At 48.1% G+C, this 21,465-nt stretch overlaps 1 protein-coding gene across 1 annotated transcript in view; it reads left to right on the top strand.

Moving 5' to 3' along the window:
* The first annotated feature begins 6,100 nt into the window (after nt 1-6,100).
* Nucleotides 6,101-21,465, top strand: part of LOC137341529 (diphosphoinositol polyphosphate phosphohydrolase 2-like) — a 55,690-nt gene continuing 40,325 nt past the window's right edge. Inside the window, exon 1 of the mRNA XM_068004665.1 lies at nt 6,101-6,501. Coding sequence (XP_067860766.1) covers nt 6,403-6,501 — 99 coding nt within the window. The 5' untranslated portion in view covers nt 6,101-6,402. The remainder of the gene's footprint in view (nt 6,502-21,465) is intronic.

Genomic DNA, 21,465 nt, shown 5'->3' with positions numbered 1-21,465 from the left:
AATAGTGGGGGCATTTTAGCATGTAGAAGTGGAGGAGCCTCAGCCTTTGCAATTGTCCAACAGGTTTGAGGTGGTTGCAGCCTGTATGGACGAAAGCGGGGGCTGCAGGATGGATGAACAAACTGACCGTGACACCATGGTATAGGAAGCCATTCAAGTGGGGAGAGTTAGTAGGAATGTAGTGGTAGTAGGGGACAGTATAGTCAGGGGGATAAACACAATTCTCTGCAGCCGAGAATGAGAGTGCAGAAGGCTCTGTTGCCTGTCCGTGCCAGGGCTCGGGACATCTACTCTGGGCTGGAGAGGAACTTGCAGTGGGAGGGGGAGGATTCAGTTGATGTGGTCCACGTAGGTACCAATGACTTAGGTAGGATGAGGGAAGAGGTTCTGTTTAGGGAGTATGAGCAGCTAGGGGCTAAATTAAAAAGCAGAATCTCAAAAGTAATAATCTCTGTATTATTACCTGAGCCACGAGCAAATTGGTATAGGGTAAATAAGATTGGAGAGTTAAATTTGTGGCTCAAAGATTGGTGTGGGAGAAATGGGTTTCGATTCATGGGGCACTGGCACCAGTACTGGGGAAAGTGGGAGCTGTACCGCTGGGACGGGCTTCATCTGAACCGTGCTGGGGTCAGTGTTCTGGTGAATCCTATAACTAGGGCGGTGGAGAGGCTTTAAATTAAATAATGGGGGCGAGGGATCAAGTAAGGAAAGATGTGACAAATTAAAGAAACAAAACAAGGCAAGAGAGCAAGGTAGCAATAAGGGAAATGATAATCAGAGAGTGGCAGGAAGGGACAGAGCATGCAAACTTAAGGGTGCACCAGCAGATAAGGCTAGAGACAGCACTAAAGGCTTTGTATATGAATGCGCGAAGCATTCGTAACAAATTGGATGAATTTACAGCTCAAATAGAAATAAATATGTACGATCTGATAGCCATTACAGAGACATGGCTGCAAGATGACAAAGACTGGAACTGAATATTCAAGGGTGCTTGACATTTTGGAAGAACAGGAAACTCGGAAAAGGTGGAGGGGTAGCTCTGTTAATTAAGGATGACATGAGTATAATCGAGAGAAATGACCTTAGTTCTAAAGACCAAGATGTGGAATCAGTTTGGGTAGAGATAAGAAATAGCAAAACCAAGAAGTCACTTGTGGGAGTAGTTTATAGGCCCCCTAACAGTAACCATACTGTAGGACAGGGTATACAGGAAGAAATAATGGGGGCTTGTGAGAAAGGAACAGCGATAATCATGGGTGATTTTAATCTACATATAGATTGGAACAATCTGATTGGCAAAGGTCGCCTGGAAGATGAGTTCATAATGAGTGCTTTCTGGACAGTTTCTTAGAGCAGCACATTCTGGAGCCAATCAGAGAGCAGGCTATTCTAGATCTGGTAATGTGTAATGAGACAGGATTAATTAATGACCTCATTGTAAAGGAGCCTCTAGGTAGCAGTGATCACAAAATGATTGAACTGGACCTCGGACTTTAAACCTTGGACTCCCTCCTACTGTCTCCTCCCTATTCCCTGTTTATTACCAGGACATATCTATCCTAATCTTGCTATGTAATCACGCCTACGTAACTTGAGTTTCCGTGTCCATTTGCGCGCGTGTTTTGGCTGCCGCTCCAGACCCGAGCCCATCACTTCTATTTCCCCCATTTTTCCCTTTTTTTTCCTTTTCTCTTTTCCTCTCAAAGGTCCTGCTCTCCTATTGACATTCCACCTTTCATTTCTCCCCTTGGGTACTCTGACCCCCCAAATCCCTACCCCAACCCTTCAGCACTCCTTGACTTGCCTACTCTCCTGCCGCCGTCCCGGGCTTAACTTCCTCTCAGGTAAACCTGCAGCTTCCCTCTGTGCCTTCCTTAGCATCCTCCGAAGGGCCCATCGAGGCACTCGTCGCTGCTTCCTTACGCGCAGCAACCCCAACTGCCCCATCCTGCTCTCTCACCGACTTTCCCACCCAATGCACCGGCTGGGGCCTAATCTTATCAGTCTCTTTCCCCTCCCAGCGCTGACCCTGTGGACTCTGCCAACGGATCAGCTATCACCGCCCCTCTCCGCATCTCCCTCCAGAAATGTCCATTCACTTGTGAACAAGGCCCCTGCTATCCATGAGCTTATTGGGGATGATTGCATCGACATCATGGCCTTGACGGAAACCTGGCTGACGGGTGATGATACCTTCCCCCTTAATGAAGCCTCCCGGCCTGGCTATATCTTCCAGCACTTGCCCCGCCCAGACCGCCGTGGTGGTGGTGTGGCCTTTATCACCAAATCACACTTTGGTCTGTCCTCCTACTCCTCTAGCAGCTTCTCTTCCTTTGAGCATCTCGCCTTGTTCCGCCCCTCTCACCTCTCCTTTAAAATCCCCGTTCTCTACCGCCCACCCAAATACCACGTCAAGTTTCTCACCGAGATATCCTCACTGCTTTCCTCCCTCAGCCTCTGCACCGAACGACTTCTCATCCTCGGTGATTTCAACCTCCATCTCAACTCATCATGCCCTCTCCCCTCTGAGTTCACTGCCCTCCTATCCTCCCTTAATTTCTCCCTCCATATAATCTCCCCTATCCATATTCACAGCCACCCCATTGGCCTTGCCATCTCATGTGGCCTCTCTACTCCCATTGTGTCAATCATGGATAAGGCCATTGCTGATCACTTCCTTGTATTCCTCTCCACCCACATCCCCCATCTCCCCTCCAACCCCAATTCCTTCCGTGTCCACCCTTGGAAAAAACTCTCCCCCAAGTCACTCATCATGCCCTCTCTCCTCTGAGTTCACTGCTCTCCTGTCCTTCCTTAATCCCTCCCTCCATATAAATTCCCAACTGTCAAATTCTCAACTGTCTAGCCTTTGGCCCTCCATTCACGACGACATTGGTGCAGCTACTGGTGTGCTCAATCACACCCTCACCTCCACCTTTGATGCCTTTGTCCCCATTAAAACCATTCCTCTCTCTTACACTGATCGTTCCTCCTGGTAAGGCCCTCATCTCCACTTCCTTAAGTCCAAGGGACGCAGACTTGAACGCTTATGGCGCACAACAGGTTTAGCCATTCATCGCCAGATCTGGCTGGACCACATAGAGGACTATCGGGTCCTGCTCTCCTCTGCCAAAACTGATCACTATTCCAGGATCATCCTGAAATGCAAAGATAACCCCCGGCTTCTCTTCTCCACTACAAACCACCTTCTTAAACCCCTCTCTCCTGCCTCCTCCACCCTCACCTCCAACAACAAGTGCGAGGAGCTCATGGACTTCTTTGTCACTAAGTTTGAGGCCATCCGTTCAGCTGCCTCTGCTGCTTCCCTCCCTTCCCCTAGCCCACCAAGCCAAACTTCCCCTACAGTTCCCCCCTGCCCTACCCTGAACTTGTATCTTTCTCTAGTTTCTCTCCTATCTCCCCTCCTGCCCAGTCCAAGCTCAGCTTGACCATGAGACCCACTTCTTGCTCCCTTGACCCTATTCCCACCAAACTGCTGACCATCCAACTTTCCTTCCTGGCCCCCTGTTAGCTGATATTGTAAACAGTTCCCTCTCCTCAGGTACTGTCCCCCTCCCCATCAAATCTGCTATCATCACCCCCCTCCTAAAAAACCCGCCCATGACCCCTCTGTCCTTGCAAACTACCGCCCCATCTCCAACCTTCCTTTCCTCTCCAAAGTCCTTGAACATGTTGTCGCTTCCCAAATCCGTGCCCATCTTTCCCGTAACTCCATGTTTGAATCCCTCCAATCAGGTTTCCGCCTCTGTTGCAGTACTGAAACGACCCTTATCAAAGTCACAAATCACATCTTATATGACTGTGACTGTGGTAAACTATCCCTCCTCATCCTTCTCGACCTGTCTGCAGCCTTTGACACAGTTGACCACAACATCCTCCTCCAGCGCCTCTCCTCTGTCGTCCAGCTGGGTGGCACTGCCCTCACCTGGTTCCATTCCTATTAATTCAGTTGTAGCCAGAGAATCACCTGCAATGGCTTCTCCTCCTGCTCCCGCACCATTACCTCTGGAGTCCCCCAAGGATCTATCCTTGGCCTCCTCCTATTTCTCATCTACATAATGCCCCTCACGACATCATCTGAAAATACAATGTCAGGTTCCACATGTATGCTGATGACACCCAGCTCTACCTCACCACCACCTCTCTTGACCCCTCCACTGTCTCTTATTTGTCACACTGCTTGTCCAACATTCAGTACTGGATGAGCAGAAATTTCCTCCAACTAAATATTGGGAAGATTGAAGCCGTTGTCTTTGGTCCCCGCCACAAACTCCGTTCCCTAGCCACTGACTCCAAACCTCTCCCTGGCCACTGTCTGAGGTTGAACAAGACCGTTCGCAATCTTAGTGTCCTATTTGACCTTGAGATGAGCTTCTGACCACATGTCCGCTCCATCATCAAGACCGCCTACTTCCACCTCTGTAACATCGCTTGTCTCCGCCCCTGCCTCAGCTCATCTGCTGCTGAAACTTTCATCCATGCCTTTGTTACCTCTAGACTTGACTATTCCAATGATCTTCTGGCCAACCTCCCATCTTTCACCTTCCATAAATTTGTGCTCATCCAAAACTCTGCTGCCCGCATCCTAACTCGCACCTTGTCCTGATCACCCATCATCCCTGTGCTCGCTGACCTACATTGGCTCCCAGCCTCGATTTTAATATTCTCATCCTTGTTTTCAAATCCCTCCATGGCCTCGCCCCTCCCTTTCTCTGTAACCTCCACCAGCTAAATATTGAGAAGATCGAAGCCATTGTCTTCGATCCCCACCACAAACTCCTTTCCCTCGCCACTGACTCCAAACCTCTCCAATCCTCCTCCGAGATCTCTGCACTCCTCCAATTCTGTCTTCTTGTGCACCCCGATTTCAATCGCTCCACCATTGGCATCCGTACCTTCAGCTGCCTAGGTCCTAAGCTCTAGAATTCCCTCCCTAAACTCTCCACCTCTCTCTCCTCCTTTAAGACGCTCCTTAAAACCTACCTCTTCTGCCAAGCTTTTGGCCACCGTCCTAATATCTCCTTATGTGGCTTGGTGTCAAATTTTATTTGATAATCGCTCCAGTGAAGTGTCTTGGGACATTAAAGGTGCTATGTAAATGCAAGCTGTTGTTGAGTTTCGAATGGGTCTGTTCCGGATCACCTGCATTCCACTGATGAAATGGAGTGTCTTATCAACATAAGCAATAATATTATGACTTGGCTTTGCTTCTTTTGTTTTGCTGAAAGTACGTTTTATATTTGAGTTCCTTTATTAGTTGTGCCCTTTAAAATGTGTAAATTTGTTTTTTCTGTTGATGACACTGAGGCAACCCAGTGTGATCCTTATGGATTGTTTGAAAAAGGCATTCCAAAGTCCAAGCAGCATTCTGTTCCACAGGAAACTTGATCATCTACATTTATGTTTTATTCTTATTCTAAACTCATTCTCAAGCAAATATTTATCAGTTACTTAGTCCTAAACAGAACTATTTATAAATGAGAGGGGGAGAGGGTTGTTCTTTTAGTTGTACTGTCAAATTAATTAAGGGCCCTCACGTCATAAGAACATAAGAAATAGGAGCAGGAGCCCCATTCGTTAAGATCATGGCTGATCTTCGACCTCAACTCCACTTTCCCGCCCAATCCCCATATCCCTTGATTCCCTTAAGAGTCCAAAAATCTATCGATCTCAGGCTTGCACGTATTCAATAACTCAGCATCCACAGCCCTCTGGGGTGGAGAATTGCAAAGATTCACAACCGCCCCCCCCCGCCCCCCCCACCCCGCAGTGAAGAAATTCCTCCTCATCCCAGTCTTGAATGCTGACCCCCTTATCCTGAGACTATGTCCCCCCCCCCCCCCCCCCGCTAGTTCTAGACTCTCCAGCCAGGGGAAACAGCCTCTCAGCATCTGCCCTGTCAAGCCCCCCCTCACAATCTAATAAATGTGATTAGATGATCGCTCCTCACATTTTCCTGACTGTTGCCCAAGGCAGACAATGAAGTCAGACCCAGAGCATCATTGCAAATGAGCTTGCAGTCAGAAGGCAGAGAGGGGGGGGAAAGAACTCCATTTCCCAGGGCGCATTGCGGCGCGCGTGCGCACTGCCGCGCAGGCGTCCGACGTGCAAGATGGCGGAAGCGTGGGGGCTGAATGCGGCTCCTTTTAAATAAGAGAAGCCGGGCAGAGCGGGACAGGAGGGCGCGGCACGGCACGGCAGGCAGGGCGGCCGAGTGGATGGAGAGCGCTCGCGGCCTCTGCTGAAAGACCGTGTTTAGAAAAATACATTCATATATTATCGGCTGTGGTTTACTGGGCCGCCTTCCCCTTTCCCCACCCCGAGTGTCGGTGGAGGTGGTGGTGGCGGCGGCGGCGGCCGCCCGGCCGGAGCCAGATGATGAAGATTAAGCACAACCAGACGCGCACTTACGACGGCGAAGGCTACAAGAAGCGGGCGGCGTGTCTATGCTTCAAGAACGAGTTGGAGGAGGAGGTGAGGAGCGGCGGCGGCGGGCGGCGGCGGCCCGCGTTTCCCGGGGGATCCCGCCTTGTCGCGGTGCGCCTGCCTCAACCCGCCGCTCCGTCAGAGAGGGTGGTCGGACCCCGTCCTCGTCCCTTCCATTTCCCCCCCCCCCTCTCCCCGTCTGGTGGTTCCGGCCCTCTATACATTTCTCTCTCTCCCAGCCCCCTCTCTTTTTTTCTCCCCTCTCTCTCTCTCCCCCAGCCCCCTTTTTTTCTCCCCTCTCTCTCTCTTCCCCCAGCCCCCTTTTTTTCTCCCCTCTCTCTCTCTTCCCCCAGCCCCCTTTTTTTCTCCCCTCTCTCTCTCTTCCCCCAGCCCCCTTTTTTTCTCCCCTCTCTCTCTCTTCCCCCAGCCCCCTTTTTTTCTCCCCTCTCTCTCTCTTCCCCCAGCCCCCTTTTTTTCTCCCCTCTCTCTCTCTTCCCCCAGCCCCCTTTTTTTCTCCCCTCTCTCTCTCTTCCCCCAGCCCCCTTTTTTTCTCCCCTCTCTCTCTCTTCCCCCAGCCCCCTTTTTTTCTCCCCTCTCTCTCTCTTCCCCCAGCCCCCTTTTTTTCTCCCCTCTCTCTCTCTTCCCCCAGCCCCCTTTTTTTCTCCCCTCTCTCTCTCTTCCCCCAGCCCCCTTTTTTTCTCCCCTCTCTCTCTCTTCCCCCAGCCCCCTTTTTTTCTCCCCTCTCTCTCTCTTCCCCCAGCCCCCTTTTTTTCTCCCCTCTCTCTCTCTTCCCCCAGCCCCCTTTTTTTCTCCCCTCTCTCTCTCTTCCCCCAGCCCCCTTTTTTTCTCCCCTCTCTTTTCTCCCCTAGCCCCCCTCTCTTTTCTCCCCTAGCCCCCCTCTCTTTTCTCCCCTAGCCCCCCTCTCTTTTCTCCCCTAGCCCCCCTCTCTTTTCCCCCCTCTCTTTTCCCCCCTCTCTTTTCCCCCCTCTCTTTTCCCCCCTCTCTTTTCCCCCCTCTCTTTTCCCCCCTCTCTTTTCCCCCCTCTCTTTTCCCCCCTCTCTCTCTCTCTCTCCCCCAGCCCCCCTCTTTTTTCTCCTCTCTCCCCCAGCCCCCCTCTTTTTCTCCTCTCTCCCCCAGCCCCCCTCTCTTTTCTCCCCTCTCTTTTCTCCCCTCTCTTTTCTCCCCTCTCTCTTCTCCCCTCTCTCTTCTCCCCTCTCTCTTCTCCCCTCTCTCTTCTCCCCTCTCTCTTCTCCCCTCTCTCTTCTCCCCTCTCTCTTCTCCCCTCTCTCTTCTCCCCTCTCTCTTCTCCCCCAGCCCCCCTCTCTCTCTTCCCCTCTCTCTTCTCCCCCAGCCCCCCTCTCTCTCTTCCCCCCTCTCTTCTCCCCCAGCCCCCCTCTCTCTCTTCCCCCCTCTCTTCTCCCCCAGCCCCCCTCTCTCTCTTCCCCCCTCTCTCTCTTCCCCCCCTCTCTCTCTTCCCCCCTCTCTCTCTTCCCCCCTCTCTCTCTTCCCCCCTCTCTCTCTTCCCCCCTCTCTCTCTTCCCCCCTCTCTCTCTTCCCCCCTCTCTCTCTTCCCCCCTCTCTCTCTTCCCCCCTCTCTTTTCTCCCCCAGCCCCCCTCTTTTTTTCTCCTCTCTCTCTCTCTCTCTCCCCCAGCCCCCCTCTTTTTTCTCCTCTCTCTCTCTCTCTCTCTCCCCCAGCCCCCCTCTTTTTTCTCCTCTCTCTCTCTCTCTCTCTCCCCCAGCCCCCCTCTTTTTTCTCCTCTCTCTCTCTCTCCCCCAGCCCCCCTCTTTTTCTCCTCTCTCCCCCAGCCCCCCTCTTTTTTCTCCTCTCTCTCTCCCTCTCCCCCAGCCCCCCTCTTTTTTTCTCCCCTCTCTCTCCCTCTCCCCCAGCCCCCCTCTTTTTTCTCCCCTAGCCCCCCTCTTTTTTCTCCCCTCTCTCTCTCTCCCCCAGCCCCCCTCTTTTTTCTCCCCTAGCCCCCCTCTTTTTTCTCCCCTCTCTCTCTCTCCCCCAGCCCCCCTCTTTTTTCTCCCCTCTCTCTCTCCCCCAGCCCCCCTCTTTTTTCTCCCCTCTCTCTCTCCCCCAGCCCCCCTCTTTTTTCTCCTCTCTCTCTCCCCCAGCCCCCCTCTTTTTTCTCCTCTCTCTCTCTCCCCCAGCCCCCCTCTTTTTTCTCCTCTCTCTCTCTCTCCCCCAGCCCCCCTCTTTTTTCTCCTCTCTCTCTCTCTCCCCCAGCCCCCCTCTTTTTTCTCCTCTCTCTCCCCCAGCCCCCCTCTTTTTTCTCCTCTCTCTCTCTCCCCCAGCCCCCCTCTTTTTTCTCCTCTCTCTCTCTCCCCCAGCCCCCCTCTTTTTTCTCCTCTCTCTCTCCCCCAGCCCCCCTCTTTTTTCTCCTCTCTCTCTCCCCCAGCCCCCCTCTTTTTTCTCCTCTCTCTCTCTCTCAGCCCCCCTCTTTTTTCTCCTCTCTCTCTCTCTCTCTCTCTCAGCCCCCCTCTTTTTTCTCCTCTCTCTCTCTCTCTCAGCCCCCCTCTTTTTTCTCCTCTCTCTCTCTCTCTCAGCCCCCCTCTTTTTTCTCCTCTCTCTCTCTCTCTCAGCCCCCCTCTTTTTTCTCCTCTCTCTCTCTCTCTCTCTCAGCCCCCCTCTTTTTTCTCCTCTCTCTCTCTCTCTCAGCCCCCCTCTTTTTTCTCCTCTCTCTCTCTCTCTCAGCCCCCCTCTTTTTTCTCCTCTCTCTCTCTCTCTCAGCCCCCCTCTTTTTTCTCCTCTCTCTCTCTCTCTCAGCCCCCCTCTTTTTTCTCCTCTCTCTCTCTCTCTCAGCCCCCCTCTTTTTTCTCCTCTCTCTCTCTCAGCCCCCCTCTTTTTTCTCCTCTCTCTCTCAGCCCCCCTCTTTTTTCTCCTCTCTCTCTCTCTCTCAGCCCCCCTCTTTTTTCTCCTCTCTCTCTCTCTCTCAGCCCCCCTCTTTTTTCTCCTCTCTCTCTCAGCCCCCCTCTTTTTTCTCCTCTCTCTCTCAGCCCCCCTCTTTTTTCTCCTCTCTCTCAGCCCCCCTCTTTTTTCTCCTCTCTCTCTCTCACAGCCCCCCTCTTTTTTCTCCTCTCTCTCTCTCACAGCCCCCCTCTTTTTTCTCCTCTCTCTCTCTCTCACAGCCCCCCTCTTTTTTCTCCTCTCTCTCTCTCTCACAGCCCCCCTCTTTTTTCTCCTCTCTCTCTCTCTCTCTCAGCCCCCCTCTTTTTTCTCCTCTCTCTCTCTCAGCCCCCCTCTTTTTTCTCCTCTCTCTCTCAGCCCCCCTCTTTTTTCTCCTCTCTCTCTCAGCCCCCCTCTTTTTTCTCCTCTCTCTCTCTCTCTCAGCCCCCCTCTTTTTTCTCCTCTCTCTCTCTCTCTCAGCCCCCCTCTTTTTTCTCCTCTCTCTCTCTCAGCCCCCCTCTTTTTTCTCCTCTCTCTCTCAGCCCCCCTCTTTTTTCTCCTCTCTCAGCCCCCCTCTTTTTTCTCCTCTCTCTCTCAGCCCCCCTCTTTTTTCTCCTCTCTCTCTCTCTCACAGCCCCCCTCTTTTTTTCTCCTCTCTCTCTCTCTCTCAGCCCCCCTCTTTTTTCTCCTCTCTCTCTCTCTCTCTCACAGCCCCCCTCTTTTTTTCTCCTCTCTCTCTCTCACAGCCCCCCTCTTTTTTCTCCTCTCTCTCTCTCAGCCCCCCTCTTTTTTCTCCTCTCTCTCTCTCAGCCCCCCTCTTTTTTCTCCTCTCTCTCTCTCAGCCCCCCTCTTTTTTCTCCTCTCTCTCTCTCTCAGCCCCCCTCTTTTTTCTCCTCTCTCTCTCTCAGCCCCCCTCTTTTTTCTCCTCTCTCTCTCTCAGCCCCCCTCTTTTTTCTCCTCTCTCTCTCTCAGCCCCCCTCTTTTTTCTCCCCTCTCTCTCTCTCTCTCAGCCCCCCTCTTTTTTCTCCCCTCTCTCTCTCTCTCTCAGCCCCCCTCTTTTTTCTCCCCTCTCTCTCTCTCTCAGCCCCCCTCTTTTTTCTCCCCTCTCTCTCTCTCTCTCCCAGCCCCCCTCTTTTTTCTCCCCTCTCTCTCTCTCTCCCAGCCCCCCTCTTTTTTCTCCCCTCTCTCTCTCTCCCAGCCCCCCTCTTTTTTCTCCCCTCTCTCTCTCTCCCAGCCCCCCTCTTTTTTCTCCTCTCTCTCTCTCTCCCAGCCCCCCTCTTTTTTCTCCTCTCTCTCTCTCTCCCAGCCCCCCTCTTTTTTCTCCTCTCTCTCTCTCTCCCAGCCCCCCTCTTTTTTCTCCTCTCTCTCTCTCTCCCAGCCCCCCTCTTTTTTCTCCCCTCTCTCTCTCCCAGCCCCCCTCTTTTTTCTCCCCTCTCTCTCTCCCAGCCCCCCTCTTTTTTCTCCCCTCTCTCTCTCCCAGCCCCCCTCTTTTTTCTCCCCTCTCTCTCTCCCAGCCCCCCTCTTTTTCTCCCCTCTCTCTCTCCCAGCCCCCCTCTTTTTTCTCCCCTCTCTCTCTCCCAGCCCCCCTCTTTTTTCTCCCCTCTCTCTCTCCCAGCCCCCCTCTTTTTTCTCCCCTCTCTCTCTCCCAGCCCCCCTCTTTTTTCTCCCCTCTCTCTCTCCCAGCCCCCCTCTTTTTTCTCCCCTCTCTCTCTCCCAGCCCCCCTCTTTTTTCTCCCCTCTCTCTCTCCCAGCCCCCCTCTTTTTTCTCCCCTCTCTCTCTCCCAGCCCCCCTCTTTTTTCTCCCCTCTCTCTCTCCCAGCCCCCCTCTTTTTTCTCCCCTCTCTCTCTCCCAGCCCCCCTCTTTTTTCTCCCCTCTCTCTCTCCCAGCCCCCCTCTTTTTTCTCCCCTCTCTCTCTCCCAGCCCCCCTCTTTTTTCTCCCCTCTCTCTCTCCCAGCCCCCCTCTTTTTTCTCCCCTCTCTCTCTCCCAGCCCCCCTCTTTTTTCTCCCCTCTCTCTCTCCCAGCCCCCCTCTTTTTTCTCCCCTCTCTCTCTCCCAGCCCCCCTCTTTTTTCTCCCCTCTCTCTCTCCCAGCCCCCCTCTTTTTTCTCCCCTCTCTCTCTCCCAGCCCCCCTCTTTTTTCTCCCCTCTCTCTCTCCCAGCCCCCCTCTTTTTTCTCCCCTCTCTCTCTCCCAGCCCCCCTCTTTTTTCTCCCCTCTCTCTCTCCCAGCCCCCCTCTTTTTTCTCCCCTCTCTCTCTCCCAGCCCCCCTCTTTTTTTTCTCCCTCTCTCTCTCCCAGCCCCCCTCTTTTTTTTCTCTCTCTCTCTCTCCCAGCCCCCCTCTTTTTTTTTCTCTCTCTCTCTCCCAGCCCCCCTCTTTTTTTCCCTCTCTCTCTCTCCCAGCCCCCCTCTTTTTTTTTTCTCTCTCCCAGCCCCCCTCTTTTTTTTTTCTCTCTCTCTCTCCCAGCCCCCCTCTTTTTTTTTTCTCTCTCTCCCAGCCCCCCTCTTTTTTTTTTCTCTCTCTCTCTCCCAGCCCCCTTCTTTTTTTTCCCCCGAGCCCTTCCTTCCATCCAATGCGGCCTCGTGGCGAGCTGCCTAAAGAGCGGGTTTAATAAAGGCAGCCAATCCAAACCTTTCTCCTGTGGGGTTATCTCGGTTCTGTTGGGTTTCTTACACGTGCTACATTTACGAACGATTTAAGATAGGCTTAGGTCTTAAGTATGGAGCCCAGTCCACGACATAAAATAGCAATGGTACTTTGTAATCTCCCTACCCCCACTTTTTGGCGGTCTGTTGCCCCTGAAAACCCGGTTTGCTGATGATGGATCTGCGAGTTATTGGATCTAAAGATGTTCCTTGCAATTTTATAGCAAATGTATTACAAGCTCGGTTAAACGGGTGCCATCCCGAGTAGTGTGTGTAAAACTGATCTGCAGTTCGGGGATCGAGCTATTTTGAATTGTCAAGTTGATTTTTAGTAGATCGCTGTTGCTTTGTTTCTTCTCAACAGCACTGTTGCAATGTTCTGTCTTTAATCCCTTCTCATTCAGTCTTTGCATGTGGCATCCGATGTGTATTGTTTCTATATTAGTTGTTAGACAGTAATATCCGTTGCAGTCGATGTAGGTTTCTTGGGAAGAATTAGCGATAGTAATACTTCATTGTATGGGTGTCAAGTGAGGTTATTGTGCATTGTTAGAATAGGGAAGATGAATCTCTAACTGCGTCACTTGAAGGGAAACATCACAGTCAAGTTATTTCAACGCAAAATAGTCGCTATGTGGACAGAGGCTGGAGCAAGGAAACAATCCTTTTTTTTCTTTTTGCCCCCGACACTCCATGAAGGAAATGTGACTGAGGATGATGCAAAGGGAGACCTGACTTGTCAGTTTGTCTCCTGTTATTGAGAAGCCTGGGGATTGAAATATCTCCTACTTATGGATAGTGACTGTGGAGCTTGCCTCTAAATGAATTAGTACTGGTTGGATTCCAGTCTCAGCCAGTACCAAGCCTTTAACTTGGGAATGAATGCTGGGATTGGAATCCAGGAGCAGGGATGATGCTGATTGCCCATTGATGTCAGCTGATGAAACCTGCCTGGGGGCCACATTCAGAAATCCAGACAGCTTGAAGTGTATATATGCAAACATCTTGACTTGGCAAGCATTTCTACCACATGATATTCCTTGTTTTAAGTGTGTGCTGTCATGTTTGTCAAATGCCCTTTGAATGTATAATACAAGTCAGTGGTAGCTGACCGTTCTCTAAACTTGTTAGTCTGTTGAACACGTGTGTTGCTCTTTATAGCAATGTAATCACTTCTGTCCCATTTTTAAATCTTGAAGGTGGTAACCAGGATTGTGGTCAGTCGGTGTCTGAATTGCAAGCAGTGATTTGAGATTTTTTTTGGTAGCACACTAGTAAAAGAATGCATGCTGTGGCATCATTTGGTACATTACACTATTTCCCCCTATACAAAATCCTTGTGGCTGGACCATTTGGAGGATTCTGGCTCCCAGTCTGCCAGGCTGTTTTATATTGCATAACAGTGCCTGGGGTCAACTTCAAAACAGCTAGATACATGCAGTTTATTTGAAGGCACTTATTATTTAATGCCCTTCCCAATGACTGGGAAAAAATTATGCATGTAGTGGCTATTACCACTGGTGGGGCTAGAGTTTTGAGTGTTTCAGTTGCTTACCTGCTGGCAGCCATATTATTGCTGGCCTGATTCTTCAAGCAAACTGCCTTGGTTGGAGGCTGAGCTACAGGTACCTACAAGTCTTGCTGACCAAATGTATTGTCCGTGACAATTGTGCAATATAATTGGGTCGTTGGCATTAATGAACTACTGGAAGGAGCTGTTGATGTTTATGAACGGCAGCACCCAGAGGTGTGTAATTTATGCAGGAGTGTTTATCGGAGTACAAAGTGTATTGTCTAGTTAAACTGCCTTCCTGTCAGTTGACCTTGTTACCACCCAGGTTAATTAATCATGTAAATTTGTGAAGGATTTTAGAGTGCCACGAAGAAACTTTTGTACTGTAATACTGAAAGATAAGATTTTGCAACTTGTTACTTGGACTTTCACCAGGGAGATTTCCAGTCTCCCTGGGGCAATTGCCTTTTGATTTGTACACCATAATGCTGAAGCACTAATTAAATAGCTACTGAAACATTGAGTATTACTGTAACAATCTGATCCAAGTAAAACATTTAGAACAGCTTTAGAAGTTTAAAACACTTGCATATCATTTTTCCCTATTTAAAATTTTGTAGTTTACTTTCCCTAATCTAGTCTCACTAAGAAACTAACAAGTTATTACTGTGGGTTTTTTTCTTCCTCCTCTGGTCCAGTTTGAAGCTGGGAACAACTTCCCAAAAGTGGTATTTTGATTGTTTTTGAGGGGGGGAACCCCCATCTTTGCTGCTGGTTTTCAGCAGTGGTCGGCCTGTTGACTGAAGGTTGACAAGGTTGTTTGGCCAGCTCAGCCTTTGTCAAAAGGGGAAGAAAGGCCTACTTAAAATGAGTAAACTTGATGCTCCATGGAACCCAATACCAGTCCCAGCAGCTGTACAAGTTGTCGGTGTTGAAGGCAACAGTGCAATGAAGGGGTTCAGCAACTTGCATTTATATAGTGCCTTTAATGTACTAAACCATCCCAAGGCACTTCAGTGTTATCAAACAAAATTTTACACCAAGCCACATAAGATATTAGGATGGGTGACCAAAAGCTTGGTCAAAGAGGTAGGTTTTAAGGAACATCTTAAAGGAGGGGGAGGTGGGTGGTGAGAAGTTTAGGGAGGGAATTGCAGAGCTTAGAGCCTAGGCAGCTGAAGGCACGGCTGCCAATGGTGGAGCAATTTGAAATCGGGGATGTGCAAGAGCCAAGAATTGGAGGAATGCAGAGATCTGAGTTGTGGGGCTGGAGGAGGTCAGAGGTAGGGAGGGGTGAGCCCATGGAGAGATTTGAAAACAAGGATGAGAATTTTAAAAGGCGTTTCTGGATCGGGAGCCAATGTAGGTCAGTGAGCACAGGGGTGATGGGTGAATGGGACTTGGTGCGATGACAAACTAAGTTTACTGTTATTTTCTCCACTTAATTTTGTACTTGTTTAGGTGAAGATGTAGCATGATGTTTTTAGAACCTAGTCTCTGTATTCTATATGATGAGAAACTAGCAGAGTAAAGCTCTCTACTAACAATAAGCCTTAAACCCCATGGAGTCCCTTCTGCAGCTGCATACTGAAGCTGAAACCTGACATCTATTTACCAGCACCCTAGTCATCCTACCAAGTCCATTGCATAGATGCACTGGAAGCTAAGGCTTGGTGTAGGTGATGGCTCAACTCACTGGAGTTTGATATTTCTAATGCTGGGTCAGGTGGGGGTAAGACTGGTCAATTTCCTGTGGTGTTGCGCACAGTTCAAGGCCAGGTGAAGTGGGGTTAGAAGGTGGGGGATAATTGGACCAGGGCATGCTGATATAATTTGGTCCCCATTTTCAAGTCATAATTTCTGTCCTTGTACAATACTTTGATTTTGATATTATAGTTAGCAAAACATCCAGCAATTTGGGAAGTAGAGTTGGTTGGAGTTTAGGGGCTTCTCTGAGGCATGGGCTGAGGAGCTTGGAGATGCAAAACTGTGGAGGGTGTAATTACAGCATAAGTTTACATGGGTAATTTTCATTATAAATGTGAGCATAGGAACTTGAGTTGGCAGGAAGTATGACAAACCTGACCATAGGAAGCAAGGTGTGCACATGTAAGATTTTTAATACATTATGATAATAGTTGCTTTCCTGTGGCATTGCACACACGGAGTCAAGACGAAGTGTAGTCTTCAAGCCAAACGTGTGAAGACCAAGAAGGGAGTGGGGGGTTGAAGAGGATGGTGGGGTGGGGGGGGGGGTAGAGAAAGAGGAGCGATGGGGAAGCAGAGAAGAATGTGGGAAAGGAGGACAGGGAGGTTGGTTCCGATCAGCTGAGTGGTCAATCAGAGGACGATAGGCTCCTCACGAGCCTGTCTAGGTTGTTCAGCTGAGCAGTAAGGCTCTGAAGTGACTGTCTGTGTTGGGAGATATACTTGGATGGAGTGTGTGGGCTCTGATCACCAGAGCAATGGTTGGTGTGGGAGGCAGTGTTGCTTGGCTGAGAGGGATTCCAATGTTCATTGCGGTTGGGGGGGGAGGTATGCAGGGTGGCTGGTTCCACACACCTAGATGCTGCTCAGTGGGGTGGGAAGGGGCAGTAAGGTGAGTGTCATTATTTCTGCTCAGTGAGGGGCCAGGTCTGGCTTCCTTCTATATATCTATGCTCATGGGGGAATACTGTGCTGGGTGGGGGGGGGGGTTGAGAATAGCACAATATCTCTGATCAGAGGGAGGAATCCAATGTGTGGTTGGGATATGCTTACAATATTGTTGCTTGTGCAACTCAATTGTTCCTGGTTTCGGTTTGCTTTCTGCCCGTTGCTTTTGTTCGCGCCAGCTGTTGCAGAGCGCTGCTTTTTGGGCTGTGTAGGTACGTGTTATGTTCTTAACAAAATCTGCTGTTCTCTTACACTTTCATATCCTGCTGCTTGATCTCTCCGATATTCACAGGCCATCATCCTGTCCATTTGGTGTTCTATCCTCTTGAACAACTATCTCCTCATTTTAACTCGTGCAGGTTTAATTTTGGTGCTTCTGATTTTATTCTGCCTTGGACTTGGTTTACTTTGGCACACCTGTTGGTAAAGGTAACATTCTCCAAGCAAAGGATGGCTGTGACGCCAACCCATGGCTGAAATTGGGACTCACACCAACATTTGGCAGAAAAGGCTTTTTGTTCATTTGATGGTCACGTAACGTTAGAGGGGTGCCACTCAAGTAAATGGATCACATAATGTTACTCCAGCTGCCTCATACGTGCTCAATGTTACAAGAATGTTGTAACCACGTACCGTTTTTAATATGTAATAGATATTGGACTATGTATAAATCTAGACTTAAATAGTGACTTGCTTTCAGCATTGTAGGCCAAGTTTTTGTCCCTTAGATTCTTTGCATTTCTAATATTTTGAAATATCTAGGTTCGCCAGTTTTTATTAAAAAATCAGACTGTTGATTGTCTAACATTAAGTGCACTGCTCGTATCCTGTTGGATGGCTTGCAGTAATCTAATATGTTTTATTGTTGAAATCTAATACAGGATGTTGCAGTTAAAGGATTGCTCTCATGTCTTGAGTCTGCATTTGTGTCCAGTCCAGATTAGCAGGGGCAAAAAAGCCTTTTTACTGGCCTTGAAGCTTGTTTAGGTGATCTAATTTAATTTGTGACAAAATACAGGAAGACATTAATAAACTTGCAGTATGGGTGTGTAATTGGCAAATGAATTTCAATATAGATAAGTGTGAGGTGGTATATTTTGGTAGTGAGAACGAGGCCACATACTGCTTGGAAAATAAGAATCTAAATGGGATAGAGGAGCGGAAGGATCTGTGGGTACAGATACACCACTAAAAGTTGCAACGTAGGTTAATAAGGCCATTTAAAAAAAATTGGACAAAGCACTGGGGTTCATTTCTAGAGGAATGGAATTGAAAAGCAGAGAAGTTATGTTAAACTTGTATAGAACCTTGGTTAGACTGCACTTGAAATACTGTGCACAGTTCTGGTCTCCATATTATGAAAAGGATATAGAGGCACGGAGACAGTGCAAAAAAGATTTACGAGGCTATCAGGAAAGGCTGAACAGGCTGGGGCTGTTTCTCTAGAAAATAGAAGGCTGGGGAGTGACCTGATAGAAGTCTTAAGATTATGAAAGGGTTTGATAGGGTAGATGTGGAGAAGATGTTTCTACTTGCAGAGGAGACCAGAACTAGGTATCATAAATATAAGATAGTCACTAAAAGCCAAATGGGAATTCAGGAGAAACTTCTTCACCTAGAGAATGGTTAGGATGTGGAACTCACTATAAGAAGTTCAGGTAGTAGTTGAGGTGACTAGCATAGATGCATTTAAGGGGAAGCTAGATAAACACATGAGGGAGAAAAGAATAGAAGGATATGCTGATGGAGTTAGATGAACGATGGGAGGAGGCTCATGTGGAGCATAAACACCAGCATGGACCTGTTGGGCCAAATGGCCTGTGTGTACATTCAGTATAAATTCTATTGGGCATTGGACAGTTTGGTGCTACATGCCTGTATTTTGGAACTATGCTGACCGTTTCACATCAGAAGGATGTTGGTGTGAAAAGTAGAAGTTCACTATTCTGTGCTGCAACTGGCCATCCTATACTGGACTTTTGAGCGCAAAATTGTGCAGGACTTGGGAGTTGACAAGAGTAGGAGAAATAAGTCAACAAGAAATGATTAGGTGGGAAAGTAAGCTGTGAGGAGGACAGTGTCTGCACAGGTTAAGTGAGTGGGCAAGAAGGTGGCAGATGGAGTATAATGTGGGGAAATGTGAAGTTATTCATTTTGGAAGAATAGAAAAACTTTTTTTCAAAAAGGTGAGAAACTATTAAATGTTGATGTACGAGGACACTCAAGTCTCTCTGAATAAGAAACACAAAGTTAGTATGCAGGTACAGCAAGCAATCAGGAAGGCAAATGGCATGTTGGCCTTTATTGCAAGAGGGTTGGAGTACAAGAGTAAGTAAGTCTTACTATTCTACAGGGCTTTGAGACCACACCTGGAGTACTGTGTACTGATTTGGTCTCCTTATCTAAGGAAGGATACACTTGCCTTAGAAATGGTGCAACGAAGGTTCACTAGATTAATTCTTGGGATGACAGGGTTGTCCTAATGGAGAGGTTGCGTAGAATGGGCCTATACTCTGGAGTTTAGAAGAATGAGGGGTGATCTCATTGAAAGATACAAGATTCTGAGGGGGCTTGACAGGGTATATGCTGAGGTTGTTTCCCCTGGCTGGAGAGTCTCGAACTAGAGGGCATAGTCGTAGGATAAGGGGTCGGCCATTCAAGACTGAGATAAGGAGTAATTTCTTCAGAGGGTTGTGAATCTTTGGAATTCTCTACCCCAGAGGCTGTGGATGCTGAGTCTTTGAGTATATTCAAGGTTGAGATGGATAGATTTTTGGACACTAGGGGAATCAAGGGATATGGGGATTGGGCAGGAAAGTGGAGTTGAGGTTGAAAATCAGCCATGATCTGATTGAATGGCGGAGCAGGCTCAAGGGGCTGTATGGCCTACTGCTCCTTTTATTCATATGCCCTTATGACGCGCAGCGTAGCTTTTAAAAGCCTGAGGGAGGTAGCGTTCCAGTTTTGATGTCCTGGGAAGGAAATTTAAGTAGGCATCAGTGTTTTGAGTCTTGATTTTATTGCCGCAATGGTGTCAGGAGTAATTAAGATGGTCATTTTTGTCTCACATTTGCAGTCTTTTATGAACTGACAGTGTTTAAAATTTTGAATCTGGTATTTTAAAAATGTGTGTATGTATGGAAATCAGGGCTGAAAGTTATACCAGCTGGTTTACGAAACCAATGAGTAACAAAAGATGTAAAATGCCACTTTTGCCTAGAAAAATAGATTTTCATAGTTCAGGTGCAATGTGGAAGTACTGAATATCTGAGTGAAAGTCAATAATCTTTGACAAATGGGGATGTGCTCAGCTGACAAACAACTTGAAAGAACTTCAACTAACTTAGGGTCACCATAATCCTGAAGGTGAGGTGTCTTCCCTGTAGTTATTCAGTTATTTTTTTTATTGTATTTTTTTCCTTGGAGATTGGGGGAGGGGGGTAATTCTATTTTTGAATTTTGCAGACTGGCTTTGCTACTAGTGTTCTATGCTGTTGGTCCATTATATCCCGGCGGTTGAAGTTCAAGACCTTTTTAAGAAGTGATTTCACGATTACCCTGAGCTAGGTCAGTTGGTGAAAAGCAGACATGACACAGTTGCATGGCTTAAATGAAGACCAGAAATCAGAGTTTCAGATTGTGGGGAAAGACTTTACTGACCTGGTACCTATATTCAGAGGGTAAATGAAACAGTGGAGGAGGATTTAAACTAAAGGGGAATTCACGGTAATGTGAAGAGGGGGCAGGGAGAAATTTGGGTAATCCTACAGAAGTCAATCATGGTAAATTGAGGCAGGGAGACGATAAGGTCGGTGAAATGGGAGCGGATGGCAGTCAGGAGATCTCAAGTGGAATCACTGGGTGGAACGAAGGAATGGGGGAAGACTCGTGATTATATGCAGATCTGAGAGGACTATAATGGGCAATTGTAACTTGCAAAGATACTGGAAGAGAAATAGATTTATTGAATGCATTCAAGATAGTTTTCTAAAGCAACATGCCTTAAAGCCAACATGGGACCAGTTGCTATAATTATGAGCAGTGAGCTAGATATAGTGGTGTGGTAGTATGGGAGCACCTTGGGGATAGTTGCCATATTATTGAGTTCATTACTGCTTGAAGGAGCAAAAGAGCCACAAACCAAAGTTTTTGACTTGTACAAAGCCAACTTTGGAGCAATGAGTAATGAATTAACTAATGGTGGGAAAGATTAGTGGTAAATCTGCAAACCAGCAATGGAATCCATTCAGAAAGTTAATTAGTAGATTATTTCTGGCTGATGCAACCATAGTCTGTGTGGTTGGGGCCTGTATTTGATGTAAGGGCTTAAAATGGGAGATGTGATTTTATAGAAAGCAACAGATGGAGATGAGGAAAAACACTGGTTATGGGATCAGGCGGAGGGTTGGGGAGGGGACTTGTAGTTGGCAGGGGTAATAGCAAAGATTTTCATAAGTATATCGGGGGGGGGGGGGGGGAGAAAGAGAATTAAATTCTGATGGAAGGTCTTCGATCTGAAACATTAACTGTTTTTTCACAGATTCTGCCTGACTTGCTGAGTATTTACAGCATTTTCTGTTCTATTTCAGATTTCCAGCGTCTGCAGTATTTTGCTTTTAATTAAAGGTATGGGTGGGCCTAAGGAGGTTGACCTAGTGTTTTTTTTTAAAGTTTAAGTATGATGACATGGATCTATGAAAAGATATTCTAGAAATACAGGGAAGACTAAGGGATTAGTGAAGGAGAGAGACGTGAGCTGCTCAAATAAAACACGATGTGGAGATGCCGGTGATGGACTGGGGTTGACAATTGTAAACAATTTTACAACACCAAGTTATAGTCCAGCAATTTTATTTTAAATTCACAAGCTTTCGGAGGCTTCCCCCTTCCTCAGGTGAACGATGTGAAATGAAGTCCTCGAAATGAAATCGCATTTATAATTCACAGAGTGAATTCTGTGAATTATAAATGCGATTTCATTTCGAGGACTTCATTTCACATCGTTCACCTGAGGAAGGGGGAAGCCTCCGAAAGCTTGTGAATTTAAAATAAAATTGCTGGACTATAACTTGGTGTTGTAAAATTGTTTACAAATAAAACACAATTGTGATGAATAAACAAATGCAATTGAGTCCAGAGAAATACTTAAGCCCAAATGGTTGCTTACTATTAAAAGTAATGGTCAAGGTGCTAATCATAATCCAAAGCTCACTGCATTATGGGGCAACAGATGATTGGAAGGTAAAGGAATATTACACCAATACTTGAGGGAAGGACAAACCATATAATTGTACCGTAAGTTTAATGTCAGTAA

Source organism: Heptranchias perlo, chromosome 24 (assembly GCF_035084215.1).
Source record: "Heptranchias perlo isolate sHepPer1 chromosome 24, sHepPer1.hap1, whole genome shotgun sequence".
Taxonomy (NCBI): domain Eukaryota; kingdom Metazoa; phylum Chordata; class Chondrichthyes; order Hexanchiformes; family Hexanchidae; genus Heptranchias; species Heptranchias perlo.
This window is presented reverse-complemented; position numbering and strand designations above follow the sequence as displayed.